This window comes from Notolepis coatsorum (genome assembly GCF_963971535.1).
Source record: "Notolepis coatsorum genome assembly, chromosome: 5".
Taxonomy (NCBI): domain Eukaryota; kingdom Metazoa; phylum Chordata; class Actinopteri; order Aulopiformes; family Paralepididae; genus Notolepis; species Notolepis coatsorum.
In genome coordinates, this window is record NC_140169.1 from 116,378,065 (window position 1) to 116,400,644 (window position 22,580).

General features: G+C 47.8%; 1 protein-coding gene across 2 annotated transcripts in view; it reads right to left on the bottom strand.

Annotated features, from left to right (window-relative positions):
• The window catches only part of atad2b (ATPase family AAA domain containing 2B), a 236,559-nt gene that overhangs the window by 194,195 nt on the left and 19,784 nt on the right, over nt 1-22,580 (bottom strand). For both annotated transcript variants that reach the window (XM_084314965.1, XM_084314964.1), the window contains exons 3-16: nt 19,371-19,402; nt 19,058-19,205; nt 18,359-18,458; nt 17,551-17,692; nt 16,163-16,312; nt 15,900-15,975; nt 15,586-15,687; nt 14,685-14,796; nt 12,856-12,971; nt 11,570-11,744; nt 10,207-10,295; nt 8,811-8,970; nt 6,462-6,552; nt 2,448-2,759 (exon numbers count right to left, since the gene is read on the bottom strand). In XM_084314965.1, the coding sequence (XP_084171091.1) occupies nt 2,448-2,759; nt 6,462-6,552; nt 8,811-8,970; nt 10,207-10,295; nt 11,570-11,744; nt 12,856-12,971; nt 14,685-14,796; nt 15,586-15,687; nt 15,900-15,975; nt 16,163-16,312; nt 17,551-17,692; nt 18,359-18,458; nt 19,058-19,205; nt 19,371-19,402 (1,805 nt within the window). The remainder of the gene's footprint in view (nt 1-2,447; nt 2,760-6,461; nt 6,553-8,810; nt 8,971-10,206; nt 10,296-11,569; nt 11,745-12,855; nt 12,972-14,684; nt 14,797-15,585; nt 15,688-15,899; nt 15,976-16,162; nt 16,313-17,550; nt 17,693-18,358; nt 18,459-19,057; nt 19,206-19,370; nt 19,403-22,580) is intronic.

A 22,580-nucleotide genomic window follows, 5' to 3' on the forward strand; every position in this document is an offset into this window, starting at 1 on the left:
GCCTGCACACTGCTCCCTGGCCCCTCCCCCTGCCTGCCTGCACACCGCTCCCTGGCCCCTCCCCCTGCCTGCCTGCACACCACTCCCTGGCCCCTCCCTCTGCCTGCACACCGCTCCCTGGCCCCTCCCTCTGCCTGCACACTGCTCCCTGGCCCCTCCCCCTGCCTGCCTGCACACCGCTCCCTGGCCCCTCCCCCTGCCTGCCTGCACACCACTCCCTGGCCCCTCCCCCTGCCTGCACACCGCTCCCTGGCCCCTCCCTCTGCACACCGCTCCCTGGCCCCTCCCCCTGCCTGCCTGCACACCGCTCCCTGGCCCCTCCCTCTGCCTGCACACCACTCCCTGGCCCCTCCCCCTGCCTGCACACCGCTCCCTGGCCCCTCCCCCTGCCTGCCTGCACACCACTCCCTGGCCCCTCCCCCTGCCTGCACACCGCTCCCTGGCCCCTCCCTCTGCACACCGCTCCCTGGCCCCTCCCCCTGCCTGCCTGCACACCGCTCCCTGGCCCCTCCCTCTGCCTGCACACCACTCCCTGGCCCCTCCCCCTGCCTGCACACCGCTCCCTGGCGCCTCCGCGTGAATATTAAAGGCAACCAACTTGTGTTCAGCTTTTCGTTCAGCGTTTCTCTGATTGGCCACACGGCCACGTGACCGCCCTAGCACACGCCCTTATCCGCGCTGTGTGTTGTCAGTAACAGAGAGAGACGCGGCAGAGTGACCGCGGCCGCGCATGCGCATGAGGCTCCCCCAGGTGCTCTAAGAGGTGCTCAAGAGGTGCTCGTTGGTTAATGCCTCGTTGTGTTTTGCGTTGTTGGTTAATGCCCGTTGTTGTTGGTTAATGCCATATCGCTATCGCCGCATCACTTAACGCCATAACTAACTGCCTAACTAACTAACTAACTAACTATTTCGCGATGGACCCTGCCGCCAACGTGCAAGCTTTTGTGCCAGCACAGAGCAATTCGCATGTTTCATTGATTAACGCCATTACCTGCTGTGCTAAATACATGTTAAGATATTCAAAATCGTCACAGCAGTATAGTTTGTTTATACTTCAGAAGTGATGTACAGTGACGAGTGAATCTGGTAGTTGGTTGTTAAAAACGCGAAACATAATAACGTTACGCTTTCTAGTTCAGTCAGCTAGTTTGTTTATACTTCAGAAGTGATGTACAGTGACGAGTGAATCTGCCTCAACATTATGCTCCGCGCATTTCATAATCAGTCGGCGTTAAAAACGCGAAACATAATAACCTAGTTTGTTTATACTTCAGAAGTGATGTACAGTGACGAGTGAATCTGCCTCAACATTATGCTCCGCGCATTTCATAATCAGTCAGCGTTAAAAACGCGAAACATAATAACCTAGTTTGTTTATACTTCAGAAGTGATGTACAGTGACGCGTGAATCTGCCTCAACATTATGCTCTGCGCATTTCATAATCAGTCAGCGTTAAAAACGCGAAACATAATAACCTAGTTTTATACTTCAGAAGTGATGTACAGTGACGCGTGAATCTGCCTCAACATTATGCTCCGCGCATTTCATAATCAGTCAGCGTTAAAAACGCGAAACATAATAACCTAGTTTGTTTATACTTCAGAAGTGATGTACAGTGACGCGTGAATCTGCCTCAACATTATGCTCCTCGCATTTCATAATCAGTCAGCAGCCTGCGTCCTCCACTGCTGCCGCTTGCTCCTTGGATTTCATTTGGAATCAGTCAGCAGCCTGCGTCCTCCACTGCTGCCGCTTGCTCCTTGGATTTCATTTGGGACGTGGGACGGCTGCCGCTTGCCTGCCGCGTGGGGGCGTCGCGGCTAGGGATGGGTACCGAATTCGGTACTTTTGAGGCACCGAACCGAAACACGTCGGTACTACCGAGTATCGAATCAAGTGAGAAACCGAAAAAATCATAAAAAAAAATAGTTTTTTATTATTATTATTATAATTTTTTTACTTTTTTCTTTTCATGTCAACGTTCACACGCACAATATATGCTTACCTAGGATTTGACTTGATTCAACAACAAAGCAGTCGGAGCAATGACAAGCCGAAAACTGTCGAAATTGTAGTTATTTGAAGTTTGGATTTTTTTTTAGGTAAGTAAGAGGTAGGTAAATTAAATTTCTTGAGACTAAAGTACCGAAAAAAGGTACCGTTGGGTACCGGTATCGATTCACAGGTACCGGTTCAAATGTGAAAGGTACCCATCCCTAGTCGCGGCCAATCAGAGAAAAACTGAACACAAGTTGGTTGCCTTTAATATTCACGCGGCCCCTCCCTCTGCCTGCACAACGCTCCCTGGCCCCTCCCCCTGCCTGCCTGCACACCGCTCCCTGGCCCCTCCCTCTGCATGCACAGCGCTCCCTGGCCCCTCCCCCTGCCTGCCTGCACACCGCTCCCTGGCCCCTCCCCCTGCCTGCACACCGCTCCCTGCCTTTACCATGTGTACTGTGCCCGTCGCTGTGCTGGGCGTGGGGGAAGACTCGGAGCAGGGCTCTCAACACCAGGGCGAGGGAACTGGAGAGCAGCGGCCTGAGGGCGGGGGCCAGGGCTCGGCCCGAGGGGGCCAGGGCCCTGTGGGAGGCCGGGACGATGTTCATCAGGGCCCTGCCGAAGTCGCCGGGGCCCAGGACGATGGAGGAGACGTCCAGCTGCAGCTTGACGCTGCTGCCGTAGATCTGAGGGTAGCGGCGGCGCAGCGCCACCAGGGCCGCCTCCGTGCAAAGTGCTTTGATGTCGGCTCCGCAGTAGCCTGGGGGGGAAGGACAACATCTTATTTAGCCTGGGGGGGGAGGACAACATCTTATTTAGCCTGGGGGGGGGGGGGGCAACATCTTATTTAGCCTGGGGGGAAGGACAACATCTTATTTAGCCTGGGGGGACAACATCTTATTTAGCCTGGGGGGGAAGGACAACATCTTATTTAGCCTGGGGGGGAAGGACAACATCTTATTTAGCCTGGGGGGAAGGACAACATCTTATTTAGCCTGGGGGGGGACAACATCTATTTAGCCTGGGGGGAAGGACAACATCTTATTTAGCCTGGGGGGGGACAACATCTTATTTAGCCTGGGGGGGGACAACATCTTATTTAGCCTGGGGGGGGGACAACATCTTATTTAGCCTGGGGGGAAGGACAACATCTTATTTAGCCTGGGGGGGACAACATCTTATTTAGCCTGGGGGGGACAACATCTTATTTAGCCTGGGGGGGGGGGACAACATCTTATTTAGCCTGGGGGGGGCAACATCTTATTTAGCCTGGGGGGGGGGGACAACATCTTATTTAGCCTGGGGGGGGGGGGGACAACATCTTATTTAGCCTGGGGGGGACGACAACATCTTATTTAGCCTGGGGGGGGACAACATCTTATTTAGCCTGGGGGGGGGGGACAACATCTTATTTAGCCTGGGGGGGCAACATCTTATTTAGCCTGGGGGGGGGACAACATCTTATTTAGCCTGGGGGGGGCAACATCTTATTTAGCCTGGGGGGGGGACAACATCTTATTTAGCCTGGGGGGGGACAACATCTTATTTAGCCTGGGGGGGGGGGGGCAACATCTTATTTAGCCTGGGGGGGGGACAACATATTATTTAGCCTGGGGGGGGGCAACATCTTATTTAGCCTGGGGGGAAGGACAACATCTTATTTAGCCTGGGGGGGGGACAACATCTTATTTAGCCTGGGGGGGGGGACAACATCTTATTTAGCCTGGGGGGGGACAACATCTTATTTAGCCTGGGGGGGGGGGGGACAACATCTTATTTAGCCTGGGGGGGGGGGGACAACATCTTATTTAGCCTGGGGGGGAAGGACAACATCTTATTTAGCCTGGGGGGGGGGGGGACAACATCTTATTTAGCCTGGGGGGGGACAACATATTATTTAGCCTGGGGGGGGGGGGACAACATCTTATTTAGCCTGGGGGGGGGGGGACATCTTATTTAGCCTGGGGGGGGGGACAACATCTTATTTAGCCTGGGGGGGGGGGGCAACATCTTATTTAGCCTGGGGGGGGGGGACAACATCTTATTTAGCCTGGGGGGGGGGGGACAACATCTTATTTAGCCTGGGGGGAAGGACAACATCTTATTTAGCCTGGGGGGGACAACATCTTATTTAGCCTGGGGGGGGGGGGACAACATCTTATTTAGCCTGGGGGGGACGACAACATCTTATTTAGCCTGGGGGGGGGGGACAACATCTTATTTAGCCTGGGGGGGGGGGGACAACATCTTATTTAGCCTGGGGGGGGGGGGACAACATCTTATTTAGCCTGGGGGGGAAGGACAACATCTTATTTAGCCTGGGGGGGACAACATCTTATTTAGCCTGGGGGGGGGGGGGACAACATCTTATTTAGCCTGGGGGGGAAGGACAACATCTTATTTAGCCTGGGGGGGACAACATCTTATTTAGCCTGGGGGGGGGGGGACAACATCTTATTTAGCCTGGGGGGGACGACAACATCTTATTTAGCCTGGGGGGGGGACAACATCTTATTTAGCCTGGGGGGGGGGACAACATCTTATTTAGCCTGGGGGGGGCAACATCTTATTTAGCCTGGGGGGGGGGACAACATCTTATTTAGCCTGGGGGGGACAACATCTTATTTAGCCTGGGGGGGGGGGGGGGCAACATCTTATTTAGCCTGGGGGGGGACAACATATTATTTAGCCTGGGGGGGGCAACATCTTATTTAGCCTGGGGGGAAGGACAACATCTTATTTAGCCTGGGGGGGGGACAACATCTTATTTAGCCTGGGGGGGGGGGACAACATCTTATTTAGCCTGGGGGGGGACAACATCTTATTTAGCCTGGGGGGGGGGGACAACATCTTATTTAGCCTGGGGGGGAAGGACAACATCTTATTTAGCCTGGGGGGGGGGGGGACAACATCTTATTTAGCCTGGGGGGGGACAACATATTATTTAGCCTGGGGGGGGGGGACAACATCTTATTTAGCCTGGGGGGGGGGGGGACAACATCTTATTTAGCCTGGGGGGGGGGGGGGGACATCTTATTTAGCCTGGGGGGGGGGGGGACAACATCTTATTTAGCCTGGGGGGGGGGGACAACATCTTATTTAGCCTGGGGGGGGGGGGCAACATCTTATTTAGCCTGGGGGGGGGGGACAACATCTTATTTAGCCTGGGGGGGGGGGGACAACATCTTATTTAGCCTGGGGGGGGGGGGACAACATCTTATTTAGCCTGGGGGGGGGGGGGGACAACATCTTATTTAGCCTGGGGGGGGGGACAACAACATCTTATTTAGCCTGGGGGGGGGGGGACAACATCTTATTTAGCCTGGGGGGGGGGGGACAACATCTTATTTAGCCTGGGGGGGGGGGGACAACATCTTATTTAGCCTGGGGGGGGGGACAACAACATCTTATTTAGCCTGGGGGGGGGGGGGGGACAACATCTTATTTAGCCTGGGGGGGGGGGACAACATCTTATTTAGCCTGGGGGGGGGGACAACATCTTATTTAGCCTGGGGGGGAAGGACAACATCTTATTTAGCATTTACGTTTTTGCATTTAAAAACGTAAATGCAAAAATGTTTTTGCCAAAAAGGCTAATTTCCATTGGTAGTCCCCCTGCCAGAAGGTACAGACTAAAATTCTATGTAAAAAAGAGTTAGCAATACAAACAGAATACAAGCGAGATAAATAACATTACAATAAAAACAAAAAGCACATATAGTAGGACATAAGATAGGGATACAGGGCACAATACAGTCATGGACACAAGGACAGAGCACATCATGACATATTAGATGGCCCAGGCATAGACAAACGCACAATATCCACACACTACACACACACACACACACACAGCATGAAAACAACATCTTATTTAGCAGAGCCTCAGACGACATGGTCAAATGTCACTAGTACCGTTACCGGTCGGTCGGAAATGGTTTTGGCTAGTTATTCCATTACTTTTCAATGATGAGTATACGTTTGTTGGACAGGGCTGATGATGTTGTCAGTCTCCTTCAGATTTGTGTCCATTTTGAGAAGATTACCTTTTGAAACTGACCGATTACGTCCCTTTAGCAAAGCTGTCGTTTCCGCAAATGCATGATTATGTCGGGTCCTGATAAACAAACCAATGGGACGATAATACCTTCCGTCTGCGTCACTCCTGAGCCAGAGCTACAACCAGAGAGCATTTCTTCAATACTAAAATCAAATACCAAAAACCACATGTAACATGTCAGAAATCAAAGCCAAGTGATATTTTGTCCCCGCTCATAGAAGCATAGAACTCTCTAATGGAGAACATCTCTTCTCATGAATCTATGTATTATTGTCCCCTCAGAGCAGTGAGAGCACCCTCTGCAATGTGCTCAGACACTCTCTATCCCACCGAGGACTGGTCCCAGATAAGACGGTGTACATGATGAGATGGAACCCCTCTCCCGCTCGCTCTCTTTCTTACCGACACATTTTTCTGCTAGCTCGTCCACAAACAGCTCAGCCAATTTAGGATTCCAGTCCCGAGTGTGGATGTCTAGGATGTGCTTTCTGGCCTGCAGGAGGGGGGGGGGGGGTGGAGGAGAGGAGAAGGAGAGAGTATTGGTTTTAACAAGACTTTTTCTTTTAGAGGTTACAGAAGTAATTACAGAAGTGTGCAAACATCCTGCATATTGCATATGGTCTGTGTCAAAAGCTGTAGTGGTCATGAATTCCCCATCCAAGCCCAGAAGTCCTCTGAAAGACCCTCATTAGGTGCTGGGAAGTATCACCTCTGTATAACCTCTGTGCTCCGTGGGCTGGTTTGTTGGTTTTCGTGTGCATGCTCTTGCCCCATCGGTCGCTTCCTTGGTCACATGGTTAGTCGAGCTGCATGCCGGATTCCACATCTACACACACAATCCACTGTACGACCTTCCCAGCACATACGGACACACTTGTCCCTCGCCGACGCACAATTCAAAATGTATCTCAAGTCTGCAAAAAACAGCGTGCCCCCCCCAGAAAGCACATGATCTATAAAGCTCTCCTTCACTCAGCTTAGCATGGAGGAGAACTGTTTTTATTTAACAATCTCCCGCCCTCTTAACCGTGTGATGCGAGGAGGACGTGGTGACGGACGACGTGTTCCCTCTTTTCTCTCTGCCAGTCTGTCCCTTTCAAAGTGGTGGTTCAGACAACTTAAAAAAAATGCCATATGTGTTCTATGCTGGGTTCAGAATGTGGAGTGAGGTCGAGGCCCCCCGCCCCACATGGCAGTGGGGTTCTGATCAGCGAGGGCCCGCAGCAGAGGTGGTTAGCCGAAAGCCGCACGCAGAGCGGGCTTTGATTACCCACAAGCCCGCTGTGAGGACAAACGATGTGAGGCGCCCAATTAAGACTCAATAGGCGGAGATACCCACAATGCACCACGGATCTGTTTCGCTCACAGAGACACACGCACACAACTTTTGCATGGATCAAAACATCCAAGAGTCTAACAACTAACAAGCAAAGTTTGTCTAGTTTAGAGATAAAAGCAATCAGAGCTTGGCCATGGAAATCTTTTAAATAAACCTTTTGAAAAAAGGACCATAAGAGTCTAATTTCACAAGGGTAAATTACCTACGCCTAGCAATCTTCATGGAACATAATTTCAATGGCAGTGTGAAAGGTAGGCTGAGATCTAGCACAACATACACTTTATACACCTACAATGTGTTAAAGACAGACACAATCTTTAAACAGAGGTCCTTTAAAAATACAATCCGTTTGTTTTTCCACCCAGACCCAGAAAGTCAGCTACAGTAACTGAACACCATTGCTCTTGTATTTTCCGGCAAGATCACAACAATAAGGACACCGTCAACAAGGACAAACACCAGCGCAGCCTCGTGATCTTGACAAATAGCCTGAGGGCCGTGCACGCCAATTCCTTACCAGTACACTGCTGAGCGCAAATGAGCTCAGACACCGATTACTTATGCATTACCATTATGGTCCCAGCTGGTGTATGTGCACAGCGGTGGATGTGTTGTTTGTAAATGATATGTGGTGATGCTAGAGGAGACCCCAGAGGGAGGGGGCTTTGCTAGGCAACTAAACAAGGAGAAATTAATCTCCTCTCCTGCCCTGGAGGGCTGCCATTAGCCCCAATGTTGAGCTGCTCTGTATTACATGTCAATACGTATCCTAATGAAATGTAATGCCCCATTTATTGGAACATCAACACTAAGCCTGCTGCCAGTGTAATAAAGGTATCAAGTACTGTGTAATAAAAGGTATCTTCAAGTACAGTGTAATAAAAGTATCAAGTACTGTGTAATAAAAGTATCGATACAGTGTAATAAAAGTATCGATACAGTGTAATAAAAGTATCGATACAGTGTAATAAAAGTATCAAGTACTGTGTAATAAAAGTATCGATACAGTCAGTGTAATAAAAGTATCAAGTACAGTGTAATAAAAGTATCAACAGATACTATCAGATCAACAGTATTATCAGATATTACTTTCACTGCTGTATCGGCAGTGAGAATGTGGTATCGGCCCCTCCATACCTACGATGACCCTTCACATGAAACCACGTCAACCCCTTTTACACCTGCTTCATCCGATACTACTGCTTACCCACGTCTACTTCCAGGTGTAAACACACCCACAATGCACTGAGGATGAAGTGTGATCAAATTGCAGGCCCCTTCCAATCTCAAAGATATTCTATGCAGGGAAAGTGCTATCGGATCTCAATGAGGACACACTGTGGAGAGGCATCGTCACTGCCGAGTGTAAATGTTGCCCAGCTATATGCAATATACATTTGTCTCCCTCTCACCTGCTTGTCAGGCAGGTTGAACAGAAACTCCCGGTCGAAGCGTCCGGGCCTCCTGAGTGCCGGGTCAATAGAGTCAAGTCTGTTCGTAGCACCGATGACCACTATCTCCCCTCGACTGTCCAACCCATCCATCAGGGCCAGCAGGGTGGACACTATAGAACTACAGACACAGGGAAGGAAGAGATGTATTGGACGGGGAGGGAGGGGGGGGGAGAGAGCGAGAGAGACAGAGAGAGACAGAGAGAGAGAGAGAGAGAGAGAGAGAGAGAGGGAGAGAGAGAGAGAGAGAGAGAGAGAGAGAGAGAGAAAGAGAGATGACAAAGAAAGGGACATTGTTTGATTAATAACAATCAAATGTAAAACATCAGCTATTGTATCAGAAACAACTCTGCTGTCGGTCGAAAACCTTGGATCTAAAACTACGGTGATTTTCATGTTTTACTTGTATTCAAAGTTGACATGACTGTCAATATGTAAGTGTCCTGCCCCTAAGGACCTTGAAACCCATTCAAAGCACAATGTAGAACTTCATAAACTTACGGATTTCTTCTAATTCCTAAAAAAATTTGGAGGTTTTCACCCCACAGCAGTGAAATAGAGACCCCCCATCTATAAATAGAGACCCCCATCTGTGCGTCAGTAGTCATAATATACTATACATACTCAACACAAAGTCAATAGTTACCAAACAAGGCCCTTTTAGTTCCAATTGAAAATAGATTTGGCCAATCATAAACAAGGGTGCAGTAGAGAAGGATAAACTAAATGACTAAATGCATTTAGCATTTTTTTTAAAGGTTTGCATTTGTGTACCTCATTGTTTGCATTTTGTACTTCATTTGTACTTTAGTTTGTATATTTTGTAGTGTTTGGACTTTATTCTTTTTACTGTATGAAGCACATTCTCAGGGGGCTCATACAGAACCAAGCATTTCACTGCAATGTACTTTATATGTAACAAATAAAACAAAACTTGAACTTCATTTGGCAAATACACTACAATACAGGGTAGTGTATTGCAGGTAATGCAATTCTTGTGTTTCGAGCTCAGACTCAACGGTGCACAATTAAGAAACATCAATGAATACAAGAATGGTAACAATAAGTAGTAGTAGTGACTGAGATCAAATCAAATATAAGATGAGGTAAGATAAAATAGTCAATTATTTAGACAAAGTGTCTTGCGTGTATGTGCATGTTAAGGTGTGTGTGTCCAATAACAATAGTAGTAGTACGATAAAGACAATATCAAAATGAGGTAAGATCAAATAAAATAGTAAACTTTTACAGAAAGTGTCTTCCGTAAAAGTGTATGTGCATATTAAGGTGCAGTGCAAGGCGCGCGTGTGTGTGTGTGCGTGTGTGCGTGTGTGTTCAACTTCAGATTAAGACTTACCTGTGTATCTGGTCCTGTCTGCTGGAGCGAACTGGAGCCAAGCCATCAATCTCATCAAAGAAGATTATGGACGGCCTCATCAGGTACGCCTGGTGGAGAACAAGCCCAGGGAGGGTCACCACATGGGAAGCTTCAGCGATGGTGGAGCAAATTATTGGACCTTCTTCTCACTTACCAATCATGTTGATTTGCTACAAAGAACTTCTGTTACCCATGACGGCTGCCGTTTAACCGGCACGTGCTTCCAGTGTTAAGACACTAATCTCATTTCCTCTGTGGAATCTACAAAGGTATTTTTTTGGGGGGCAGACTGTGTCTCAGCCCGTTGGAAATTACTGGTGTGTGTGTTGGTGTGTTCGCAACATCTGTGCCATTTACACCATACATTCCGTCATGGATAGCGATGCTCATCGAGGATGATCAACTTAACCCTTAAGTGGACAAATGGGTCCAAAATTGTCAAAGACTTTTTTTTTATCCACTTTTTCTCCTTATTTTTCTATTTTTCTCCCATCCCAATTTCACCTCGCCAATTCTCCCTTCAATTCTACCCTCCCCTGTCTCGAACGTTGCTAGACTATGCCTCCCACTGGTCGGCTGCAGTGAGGACCAAGCCTTGCATCACGTGTCCCCTCCGGTACACGAGGAGGCAGCCGTCGCATCTTTTCACCTGAACAGCGCGATCTCTCAGTGGCGAGGAGTAACGCGTGGGAGGCTCACGCTGCCCCCGATACTTCCTGATTCTGCTGTACAGGCGCACCAACCAACCTGTAGGAGTCGCTGTCCACAACGTCCAATCCCCACCCACCGGCTTTCCCACCCTCTAACACTGCCAATTGTGTTAGTATGACGACTGGCCAAGCCGGTAGCAATGCCGAGAGCTGGGCTCGATACCAGCATCTCCTGCATTAGTGGCGAGCGCCTTGCCTTGCCCGCCAAAGACTTTCTAATATGTAATGTATATATATATAATGAATGTTATAGTAAAAACGTATTATTTTAACATAGTCAGGTCAACACAATTTATAATTCTGTACACCACCACAATGTACTTGAAATTAAACAATCAAGGTGTGCTTTAGGTGCAGACTTTCAACTTTAATGTCAGTTTATTTACATCCAAATCAGGTGAACGGTGTAGGAATTACAAGAATTTCTACACTGTTCACCTTTGGATGTAAATCCCCTCAAATTAAAGCTGAAAGTCTGGACTTAAAATTGTGAAAATTATGTTAATATTCATGGACCCGACTGTATTAGGCCTTTTTGTACCGTCACTCTGCTTCATCACTTTCCCTAACTCCTTTGTCGTCGAGACTTGAGACATTTAGGCCATTCACGTTCACCTGCTCCACTGGCTCACCTGGTCAAAGAGCAGGCGTAGCTGGCGTTCTGATTCGCCGACCCACTTGCTGAGGCAGTCGGCTCCTTTCCTCATGAAGAAGGCGACCTTCCTGTCTCCCTGGCTACACTCGTTGGCAAGTGCCCGCGCCACAAGGGTCTTCCCTGTCCCTGGAGGGCCGTAGAACAGACACCCTCTGAGAGGAGAGAGAGTGGGAATGAGAGAGAAAGACAGGAATTCATGTTTGGTCTACTTTAAATCAAAAGATTGTTCGTAAATCTGAAAGAATAACATCCTGTTTTCATAACATATCCACAGTTCTGTCATCAATAGGTTTCCACTGCGGAGACGAACAGACTTAACTCACTCTTCCTGCCAAACAGCTTCTCCCAAAGCAAAACAACATGTCAATCCTTCTGCATTTTGTTGCCAACAGAGATCGTTTTTGTCAGAATCGATTATACTTTCCAATATACTTTCCAATATTGCTTTGGCCCCTGTGTTCTGCACCGTTCTGAGACCCTGGCCCCAGTAAGACTGGCTCTGTGCTGTGGGAAGTGGTTCTGATACCCTGGCCCCAGTAAGACTGGCTCTGTGCTGTGGGAAGTGGTTCTGAGACCCTGGCCCCAGTAAGACATACTCTGTGCTGTGGGGAGTGGTTCTGAGACCCTGGCCCCAGTAAGACATACTCTGTGCTGTGGGGAGTGGTTCTGAGACCCTGGCCCCAGTAAGACTGGCTCTGCGCTGTGGGAAGTGGTTCTGAGACCCTGGCCCCAGTAAGACTGGCTCTGCGCTGTGGGAAGTGGTTCTGAGCCGACCCTGGCCCCAGTAAGACATACTGGGCTCTGTGGGAAGTGGTTCTGAGACCCTGGCCCCAGTAAGACATACTGGGCTCTGTGGGAAGTGGTTCTGAGACCCTGGCCCCAGTAAGACATACTGGGCTCTGTGGGAAGTGGTTCTGAGACCCTGGCCCCAGTAAGACATACTGGGCTCTGTGGGAAGTGGTTCTGAGACCCTGGCCCCAGTAAGACATACTGGGCTCTGTGGGAAGTGGTTCTGAGACCCTGGCCCCAGTAAGACATACTGGGCTCTGTGGGAAGTGGTTCTGAGACCCTGGCCCCAGTAAGACATACTGGGCTCTGTGGGAAGTGGTTCTGAGACCCTGGCCCCAGTAAGACATACTGGGCTCTGTGGGAAGTGGTTCTGAGACCCTGGCCCCAGTAAGACATACTGGGCTCTGTGGGAAGTGGTTCTGAGACCCTGGCCCCAGTAAGACATACTGGGCTCTGTGGGAAGTGGCCACTCACCTGGGAGGCTGGATCTTGAACCTCTCAAAGACCTCTGGGTAAAGTAAAGGGAACACCACCATCTCCTTTAGCTTCTGGATGTGGCTACTGAGGCCGCCCACACTGTCAAACTTCACCTGGGGGGGGGGACACAACACACACAGTCAGTTAGGGCTGGGCAATAATATTGATACATATCCAATGTCACCTGTGATATATATTAGATTAGATTCAAATATATTGTCATTATACAGCACAAGTACAGTACAATGAAAGAAAGTTTGGCATCCAACCAGAATGCAAATGTAGCAGTAAAGTGCAATGTACAGGTGGTTAAACTGGGTATAAAATATACAAATTAGTACTACTGAGTGTAGTGCTAATCAGATGTATGTACAGAGTTGTATTAATGTATATATATATCGCAAATCTTTTTGTATTTTATTTTTTTATTATTTTTTAAACAAACATATAAACAAACATGACAACACACGATAAGATATATATATATCGCAAATCTTGATACAAAATATTGCTGACTAAATCAATGCTAAAACCCAAAAGGTAAGTCAGATTTCTCACAAAATGATGTCTGAAATGTTTTGAAAAGATTACAGTTTCAGTTGACTGTATCACACGTTTCCATTACCGATTGGATTATCCAACTTATTATTTTCCAAACCTAAACAGATGCCGTGATATACATCAGTGTCAAAAAAGGGTCTTCTGAATATTGTGATAAAGAAATGTTTTGCTTATTGTTTATGATCTTTTTTAGCATTTTTACAGCTTTTTCTGGCCATGCAGGACCGATAGAGGAGAGAGGGAGAACGGGAGGAGAAGTAGGGAAGACATGCGGCAAATGGTCACCGGGTGTGGGAAGCGAACCCAGGACGACCGCTTCGCGACTCAGCGCGCTATATGGTGTGCTACTGGAGCGCCCCCCAGCCCTATGTTCAATGGGCATAACCAACCACTCTGGAAGTCTCTGAAAGACCCTACATCAGACACCAGCCTGTATGTCACAGGTGGCAGTCATCCCACACAATATGTACAGTATGGCAGTCCATGTCAACTGACTAGAGAGTACCCCTCGTTTAATCACTAACTGTACATGACAGGAATTCAAGGCTTGAATGTGGGGGAAGAAAATCGATACAGCAATATATCGCAAGATTTTACATGCGGATATATCGATACAGATATTATTTCTTAAAAAAAAATTACAATCCCATTTTACTACAATACAAAATATTGGAATGAGGTGAACAGACTGATCATGCTATCTTATTAGATAAAACAGATAATGTATATATATTCTTTTTATGGTGATGATAATCAAGTTGCAGTCAGCGTGTGTTAAAAGGACACTGTGTGATGCACAGAATCTGAGAAGCTTTCATGTCAATTCTGTCAATAAATGATGGCGGTGGATTTTAACGTTCATGTCACAGACTTTGCAACGTCTGAATTGGGAGTTTGAAAATGCATGAACCATTAATACATAATGCTGATGCTGCATGTTACTAATGTTAAGGACATGGTGGTGCTTGCTCAATTATTTTATCCTTTTGTCTGTCTGTGTTTTGTCCTGTATGTTGTAACTTGGTTTATTATTTTTATTGCTGTCATTTTGGTTAGGTCTTGCTCGTAAAAGGGATCCTTGATTTCAAGCATTTTACCTGGTTGAATAAAGGTTTAAAATAAATAGAAACATTTTAAAAACACAACATTGCCTTTTTATGGATATTTTCTCTTCTTCAGTTACACAAATACCCTGCACTATATTGATTATTGCAGACGGTGTGTATGGTGATACTATCGCTATGGAGCCTGAAGGAGTGACTCACTGAGCTGTCCAGGGTCATGGGGTCCACGTCGGCCAGGCTGGCGCCCACTTTACCGCGGTCCCGCAGCACTCCACTCGACAGGTCCTCCGCACACAGGTTCATGGGCAAACACCTGCACCAGGCAAGAGGAGGTGAACATACCGTTAGGAGCACAACGAGGAACATGGCGATGAAACCACTGATGAAACCTCCTCGAGGCACCCCAGCCATTCCATGTATTTGTTAGATTCCACCACCAGCACACCTGATTCAACTAATAAAGGGCTTGTTAAGTTGAATCAGGTGTGCTGGTGGTGGAATTTAACAAATACATGGAACGGCTGGGGTGCTTCGAGGAGAGGATTGGGAAGCACTGGTGTAACGTTTGGCTACTTCAAATTATTGAGGGGGGGAGAGAGAGAGCGAGAGCGAGAGAGAGAGAGAGAGAGAGAGAGAGAGAGAGAGAGAGAGAGAGAGAGAGAGAGAGAGAGAGCTATCGGGCTCAGCCCCTCCCATTCCCCAGCTGGAGTGGACGTCAAAAACTAAATGTATCAAATGTGAGTGAAGCCACACTGTTGAGTCCTGGCTTTAGGCAGAATCACAAACAGTGGTTTAAGAGAAGTTACTTATTTCTAATGCGATTATTTTATTCATTGCGCACTAGTTAGATGACATGTTGCACATTGTTATGACTTTGAACGTCTGCCATTTCCACTGTGAAGACGACACATAAGTAACAATACAATGAGTCAGTCATGACAAAAATCACTAAATATCATGGTCGACGTCATCGACGACGACGACGACACATCATTGTAGCCCTAACAGCTACACATACAAAAGTTATTTCAACTGCCTCCAAAAGTACATCCTAAAAAGGTGTGGAAGAAATTGAGAAAGGGAGGAAGGCTGGAGCCATCACCTATTCCTGGCACGAGTCATGCTCTTGCTTTTCCTCCTCTCAAAGCGCTCCTCGTCGGAGGAGGAGGTGGTGTCGCTGCTGTGGATGGCGTGTTTCTTCACTCTGAAACGAGAGAGAGAGAGAGAGAGGTGTGAGAAACGTCACTCAAAAGGAACGCCGCTCGGTGACACAATGACAACCAACCGCAGATCAAAAAGCAATTATCAATGGTGATGGTGGGAGGAGTCACTAGACAAGACTTTATTCAGCGGCAAAAAAAGAACGTGTGAATTGGAAGAGAATTTTGACTGACGGGTCCCTCCAGTCCTACCCACCTAATATGGCTTCTTCTGGCCGGGGATCTGTGAGTGTCAAACAGTGAAGGGTCGCTCTGCTTTCGGTTTACAGGCTCTGAGAGGGGGGAGGGAAGAAACACAAACAAGAATACTCAAAGAGTCTCTAAAAGCTGGAGCGTGTTCAGCAGAGAGCAAATCATTACATCAACAGACCAGTCAGGAAACACACATAAGCAAACAGAAAATACATGTAACCAATGTTTATAGGTTAATTGGGTTGAGAGGGAAATCCTGACTCCTACCAATAGGTGGCGCCTCGTATCTCTGCACGGTCTTGCGTTGCCTCAGGTTGTACGGCCTGTCGTTCTCCTCCCCGGCCTCCTCTGCTTCATCCCTTTCGTCATCCTCATCGTCGTCCTCTGCGCCCTCCTCCTCTTCCTCCCCGTGAGATTCTGAAAGCACCACAGGAACGTTTTGTTGTGAGAGAATACTGAGAGAGCTGGAACACGTCTGAGAATACTGAGAGAGCCTGAACACGTCTGGGTATTGACTGAGAGAGCCTGAACACGTCTGGGTATATTGAGAGAGCCTGAACACGTCTGGGTAAATGAATAGTGCCTTGTAAGGAAGCAAATGGGGATCCTTTCTCCCCCAACCGCACGAGATTTTTCCCGGATCCAAAGCTGATTTTGTGGATTATTGTGTAGGCATGTGAAGCAAATGTCATTGTTAGGAAGGCTATAGACCACTGCACTTCCGCGTTACATTGAAATCACGGAGGAGATAGCGGGGGGAGAAAATGAATGAATGTAGATGAGAACCTTGATGTACAGTAAGTGGTTGCAGCTACGGCTGTGGGGGTGCTAGAGACATGATCGAATATACTTGTATGCGCCTGAATCTCCTGAACACGGCGCGACCCATTCCAAATCGATCAGAACTTAACCGGCCGAGATAAAGTCCCTTTTTCAGCACCTACTCCCCATACGCATGTGCAGATTGCCAACGTATTCTGACGGCACGCGGCGCGAAACCGGGTTAGAATGTTCCATTAGTTCCATCCATCCACCTGGAGACTCAATGAGGTAATTGTAGATGTCGCCATAAGACACGTCTGGCCATTGAGTGGGATACATTTTACATTATCCTGTTCAGCTGAAAGGACACTGGCCGAGTAGGGTATATCTTGCACTGGCCACCGAAGCAGGCACAAGCTCCCCCCTCTGAAGGAACGTTCTAACTCGGTTTTGCATCGCGTCGCGTAGGGGAGTAGGTGCTGAAAAAGGGACTTTATCTCGGCAGATTAAGTTCCGATTGATTTGGAATGGGTCGCGCCGTGTTCAGGAGACTGGGCGCATAAAAGTCTATTCGAACATGTCTCTAGCACCCCCACAGCCGTAGCCGCAACCACTTACATCAAGGCTCTCATCCACATTCATTAATTTGCTCCCCCCGCTATCTCCTCCGTGATTTCAGAATCCCGGAAGTGTTGCGGTGGTCTATGACAGCATAACAGAAACCAGTAGTTTCACAAAATCTACAAGTACAAACCATAAACCGACCCCCCTCCAAAGAATTTATCCGAGAACCTGATTTGCAGTGTCTCAAGTCAACGAAATCCACCAACACAATACATTCTTCCAAACCTCCCTGGACTGAATCACGGACAATCAAGCAAGTTAAGGCTCACCTCTTTCCATCCCCTCCTCTTCCTCATCCTCCTCTTCCTCCTGGTCGGACTTGCTCAAGGCTTTGTGGTGAGCGGGCAGGCCGAACGTGTTCCTGCGGAGGGACTTCCGCCTCTTCACACGGGAGTACATGTCCATGTTTTCCTGGAGGAGCGAGAGGCGCGTCAAGACACTGTGCTCACGTCAAGACACTGTGCTCACGTCAACACACTGTGCTCACGTCAAGACACTGTGCTCACGTCAAGACACTGTGCTCACGTCAAGACACTGTGCTCACGTCAACACACTGTGCTCACGTCAACACACTGTGCTCACGTCAAGACACTGTGCTCACGTCAACACACTGTGCTCACGTCAACACACTGTGCTCACGTCAAGACACTGTGCTCACGTCAACACACTGTGCTCACGTCAACACACTGTGCTCACGTCAAGACACTGTGCTCACGTCAACACACTGTGCTCACGTCAAGACACTGTGCTCACGTCAAGACACTGTGCTCACGTCAAGACACTGTGCTCACGTCAACACACTGTGCTCACGTCAAGACACTGTGCTCACGTCAAGACACTGTGCTCACGTCAAGACACTCTGCTCACGTCAAGACACTGTGCTCACGTCAAGACACTGTGCTCACGTCAACACACTGTGCTCACGTCAAGACACTGTGCTCACGTCAAGACACTGTGCTCACATCAAGACACTGTTCTGCTATTCTGGACAAGCATTTACCTATTCTGAACTATCATCTTTGGTTCAGTCCTGAAGCGTACGACAAACCATATATAGATGTGCTGCTCCAGACTCACCTCCTCGGTGTCTCCCGTCCACATGCGGAGCCTCTCCACCTCGCGGTTCTGCCTGCTGCTGCTGATGTTGTCCATCTCCTGGAGGACGGCCTCTGCGGTGCTGGAGACAAGAGACGCAGAGTAACACGGCATGACAAAAACACCAAGTCACCTCCACCGTGATGGAATGGTACTTTTTTTTCTGCTTCGGTTCAAATGTAGTTGTGGTTCCTGAGAGGAGGGGGGGGGGGCTGGTAGCAGCCGAATACATTTTCAATATGGGTCAAATGTCACAAGGAGCACTTGATACGTCATCATCATACCTCATCTTGCAACCTATCACCGTCCTTTTTTTAAGCCGTTTAAAAAAGGTGCAGTAAGTGGTATTTTTTTCTTTTGTTAAAATAAGTGGTCTACATGTTAAAATATTAGCTCCACACTCCGACAACCATCACCGATATATAGAGTGTCTGGTCAGTCTCCCATGTTACTGACCAAAGACTCTATATCAGTGATGTCTGGTATGTAGAGCTATTTAACAAGAAAATACCACTTACAGCTCCTTTAAGTGTCTGGTAATATATATATATGAAACCCACCTCAACCAGCTCAAACCACATTCAAATATCCCCGGGTCAGGAGAGGAGAGGAGAGTGTGACCACAGAAAGGGAATATTCCTGTGGGTGAAAGCAGCGTGTGTCGGGTATTGGCTAGCTAACCTGTTGACCAGCTGGTCGAACAGCAGGCTCTGGTTGAGTTGTTCGAAGCGGCTCTTCCTCACCCTGCAGCTCCTCTTCAGCTCCACATGGCCGTTCATGTGGGAGTGGTCTCCCCCTACCGCCTCCTCCTCCCGGTGGCTCTTATGGGCTGCAAGGTGGACGCGAGCAGAGGGCCAGAGCTCAGAACAGGCACCACACACACACACACACGTCAAAATATCTGCAGCTCATAGGCAACAGCTTCAGCATATGGGATTATGAAGTAGTGAATGTGAAAAAGAACAAACGGATAAATAAATAAAGTGTTCATTACCGTGCCCATTTTGCATCGTGCGAGAGGACAGCCTGTAATTAAAGAGAGAACAGAGATATGGAATTATGTTGGGTCTGAACTGTACCGACACAGGACAGGAAGGCCCTACAGAGAGTGGTGCGCTCAGCAGAGCGTACTACGGGTATTGCACTACCACGGTACACCCCTGCAGGACTTATACAACAGGAGGTGCAAATCCAGAGCCTGCAGAATAATGAAAGACCCTCACCACCCCAACAACAGCCTGTTCAAGTCAGGCAAGCGCCTCCGTATATACGCAGCAAGAACAGAGAGACTAAGGCCCAGCTTCTTCCCCCAGGCCATCAGAACACTGATCTCTCCACAACCACCAGATCCTCCTCGCGGCCCTCGCAGGAATGGGAGTGGCTGGCTCTGCGCTGACATGGTTGTCATCATACCTCAATGACCGCTCCTACCAAGTGTCATGGAGAGGGACCCTGTCGGCCACCCGCCCCCTGCGGACGGGTGTCCCCCAGGGCTCGGTTTTAGGACCCCTTCTCTTCTCCCTCTACACTAAATCACTGGGTAACATTATCACGTCTCATGGCTTCTCCTACCACTGTTATGCCGACGATACTCAACTCTTCCTCTCCTTCCCTCCCTCAGATATCCACGTCTCTGAGCGGATCTCGGCCTGTCTGTCCGACATCTCCGCCTGGATGACGACCAACCACCTCAAACTGAACCTAAGCAAAACAGAATTGCTCCACCTGCCGGCCAAATCCTCCCCCCTGACCGACCTTTCCATCACAGTCGAGAATGCAGCTGTGACCGCGTCCCCGACCGCCAAGAACCTTGGTGTTGTCCTCGACGACCAGTTGAACTTCTCTGCTCACATCGCAGCGACAACCAGAACCTGCCGATTCCTCCTGAGCAACGTCAGAAGGATACGCCCCTTCCTGACAAAAGAAGCCACCCAACTCCTCGTCCAATCAACAGTCATCTCCCGCCTCGACTACTGCAACGCACTGCTCGCTGGCCTCCCGGCCACTGCCACTAAGCCTCTTCAACTCATTCAGAACGCAGCGGCCCGCCTGATCTCAAACCTACCGAAGTCGGCCCATGTCACCCCACTTCTTAGGGACCTGCACTGGCTCCCCATTGCTGCACGAATCCGCTTCAAGGCCCTTGACCTAGCATACCGTGCGGCAAAGGGAACTGCTCCCGCCTACCTCCGGTCAATGGTCTCTAACTACACACCCTCAAGACCCCTACGCTCTGCATCTTCTGGCCGCCTCAGACCTACTCCTATCCAAGCTCCGGGAGGGTCATCAAAGAGAAGTCGCCTATTCTCAGTCCTTGCCCCACAATGGTGGAATGAACTACCCACCCCAGTTAGGACAGCCGAAACACGTCCAATCTTTCGCCGTCGACTAAAGACTCACTTCTTCAACCATTATCTGAATTAAAAAAAAAAAAAAAAAAAAAAATCTAACCCTAACTAACCATACTGTCATGCACTTGTCCTAATAAACTAACCTACACTGTAGCACTCAACACTTTGATGAACATTGTTACTCAGCTGATAGAGTTGTGCTCTTCCTGATGGCTTGTCGTACAGAACTTGTAAGTCGCTTTGGATAAAAGCGTCAGCTAAATGACTAAATGTAAATGTAAGCACACATGAACATCAACACACACACAACACAAAATTCTGCACTCGCTCACACAAAAACACACCATAGGTCACTTTAAACACACAAGAAAAGGACACTTTAAAGGAAGGGGAAAAAGGACACTTTAAGAAAAGAACTTGTTGTGATTATTGCATAGTTAGTAATAGCAAGTATAGCATAGGGACATAGAAGTAAAAACTGTATATTGTATAGTAGTGTACATAGGACCCAGTGCCTTTAAGTCATAGCTCAACATTGTATTGCAATTATCTCAGGATTTATTAACATGTCTATTTTATCATGTCTATTCTACTTATTTTATTTATTATTTACTATTATTTACCATTGTATTCTTGCACAATCATAGCGGGCATGGCCAACCGCATTTCACTGTATGCCCTGGTATGCATGTGATAAATAAACCTTTTGAATCTTGATAGAGATCTGTTTCAGTCTGTCTGCTGCCCCACTCATTATCATGCAATACATAAGTAGGACAGGGACTAAGTGAGTAGAATATTGTGTTTAATTCCAATCAAACAATGCATTACAATCAAACAACGAGACAATCACTATGTAAATAGGCCTAAACACACATTATTCAATGCAGCATTAGGCTAAATGTATTCTCTGTGTGATCCATCTTAAGATGAGATAATGCTTTGTTCATTCCTGTGGGGAGATTCAGGTGTCATCGCAGCAACAGCAATATGGCAATGAAGAGAGAAGGAGAGGAGAGGTACAGGTAGGAATATGGATCCAAACATACCAGGATAGTACAAATAAAATATGAATAAAAACTAAGATAAAGATATAGATCTGATATGCACTGGTTTCTCTGGGTGAGTGTGAGACATATGTACAGGTGAGACATATATACTCCATCAATAATGTCACTATGCGCATAATACATGTGTACATGCGCATGTACAGCCCACCCTGTACATGTACAGCCCACAGACTCAGTCTACCCCAGGTCCAAATATATATAGCTAACCTAAGTCTACCCTGGACAAATATGACCATCATCGATATCCTTTATTTTGTATTGATATTGGGTCAGATCTAACACAAACAAAACTTGCTTTATCAACAAATATAATTTGTCAATCAGTTAGCGAGGCTCTTCATCATCTCCTCTCATCAAACGAAGACAATCCCACATGCCGCTTGGCCAGAAACAATGGCTAAACAGGAAGCAACAGGGTTTATGAGAAATGTGGTCTTATCATGAGAATCAGGCTACCGTTTGTTTCAGCAGTAGTCAAATTTTCTCCTGTAATTATACCAATGTATCACAGTAATCACACCCAATCTGACAATGATAGCGTTTGTTGAAAAACCTCCTCCTAGTAGCTGTTGCTAACCATATCTTTTTTAAAGAAGAATTTGACAATGTAAATGATGCTAGCTCATCATAGAGGGGATGCGAGGGTTTTTTCCAGGGTGGCGTCTTGCATCTTGACCTCACTCAGTTCTCTGGCTGGAAAATACTAACACTCTCTGAATTAATGATTATCCTCCTCATTTCCAACCAGACCAATGGCTCCATTGGACATTTCTCCAAACGCCA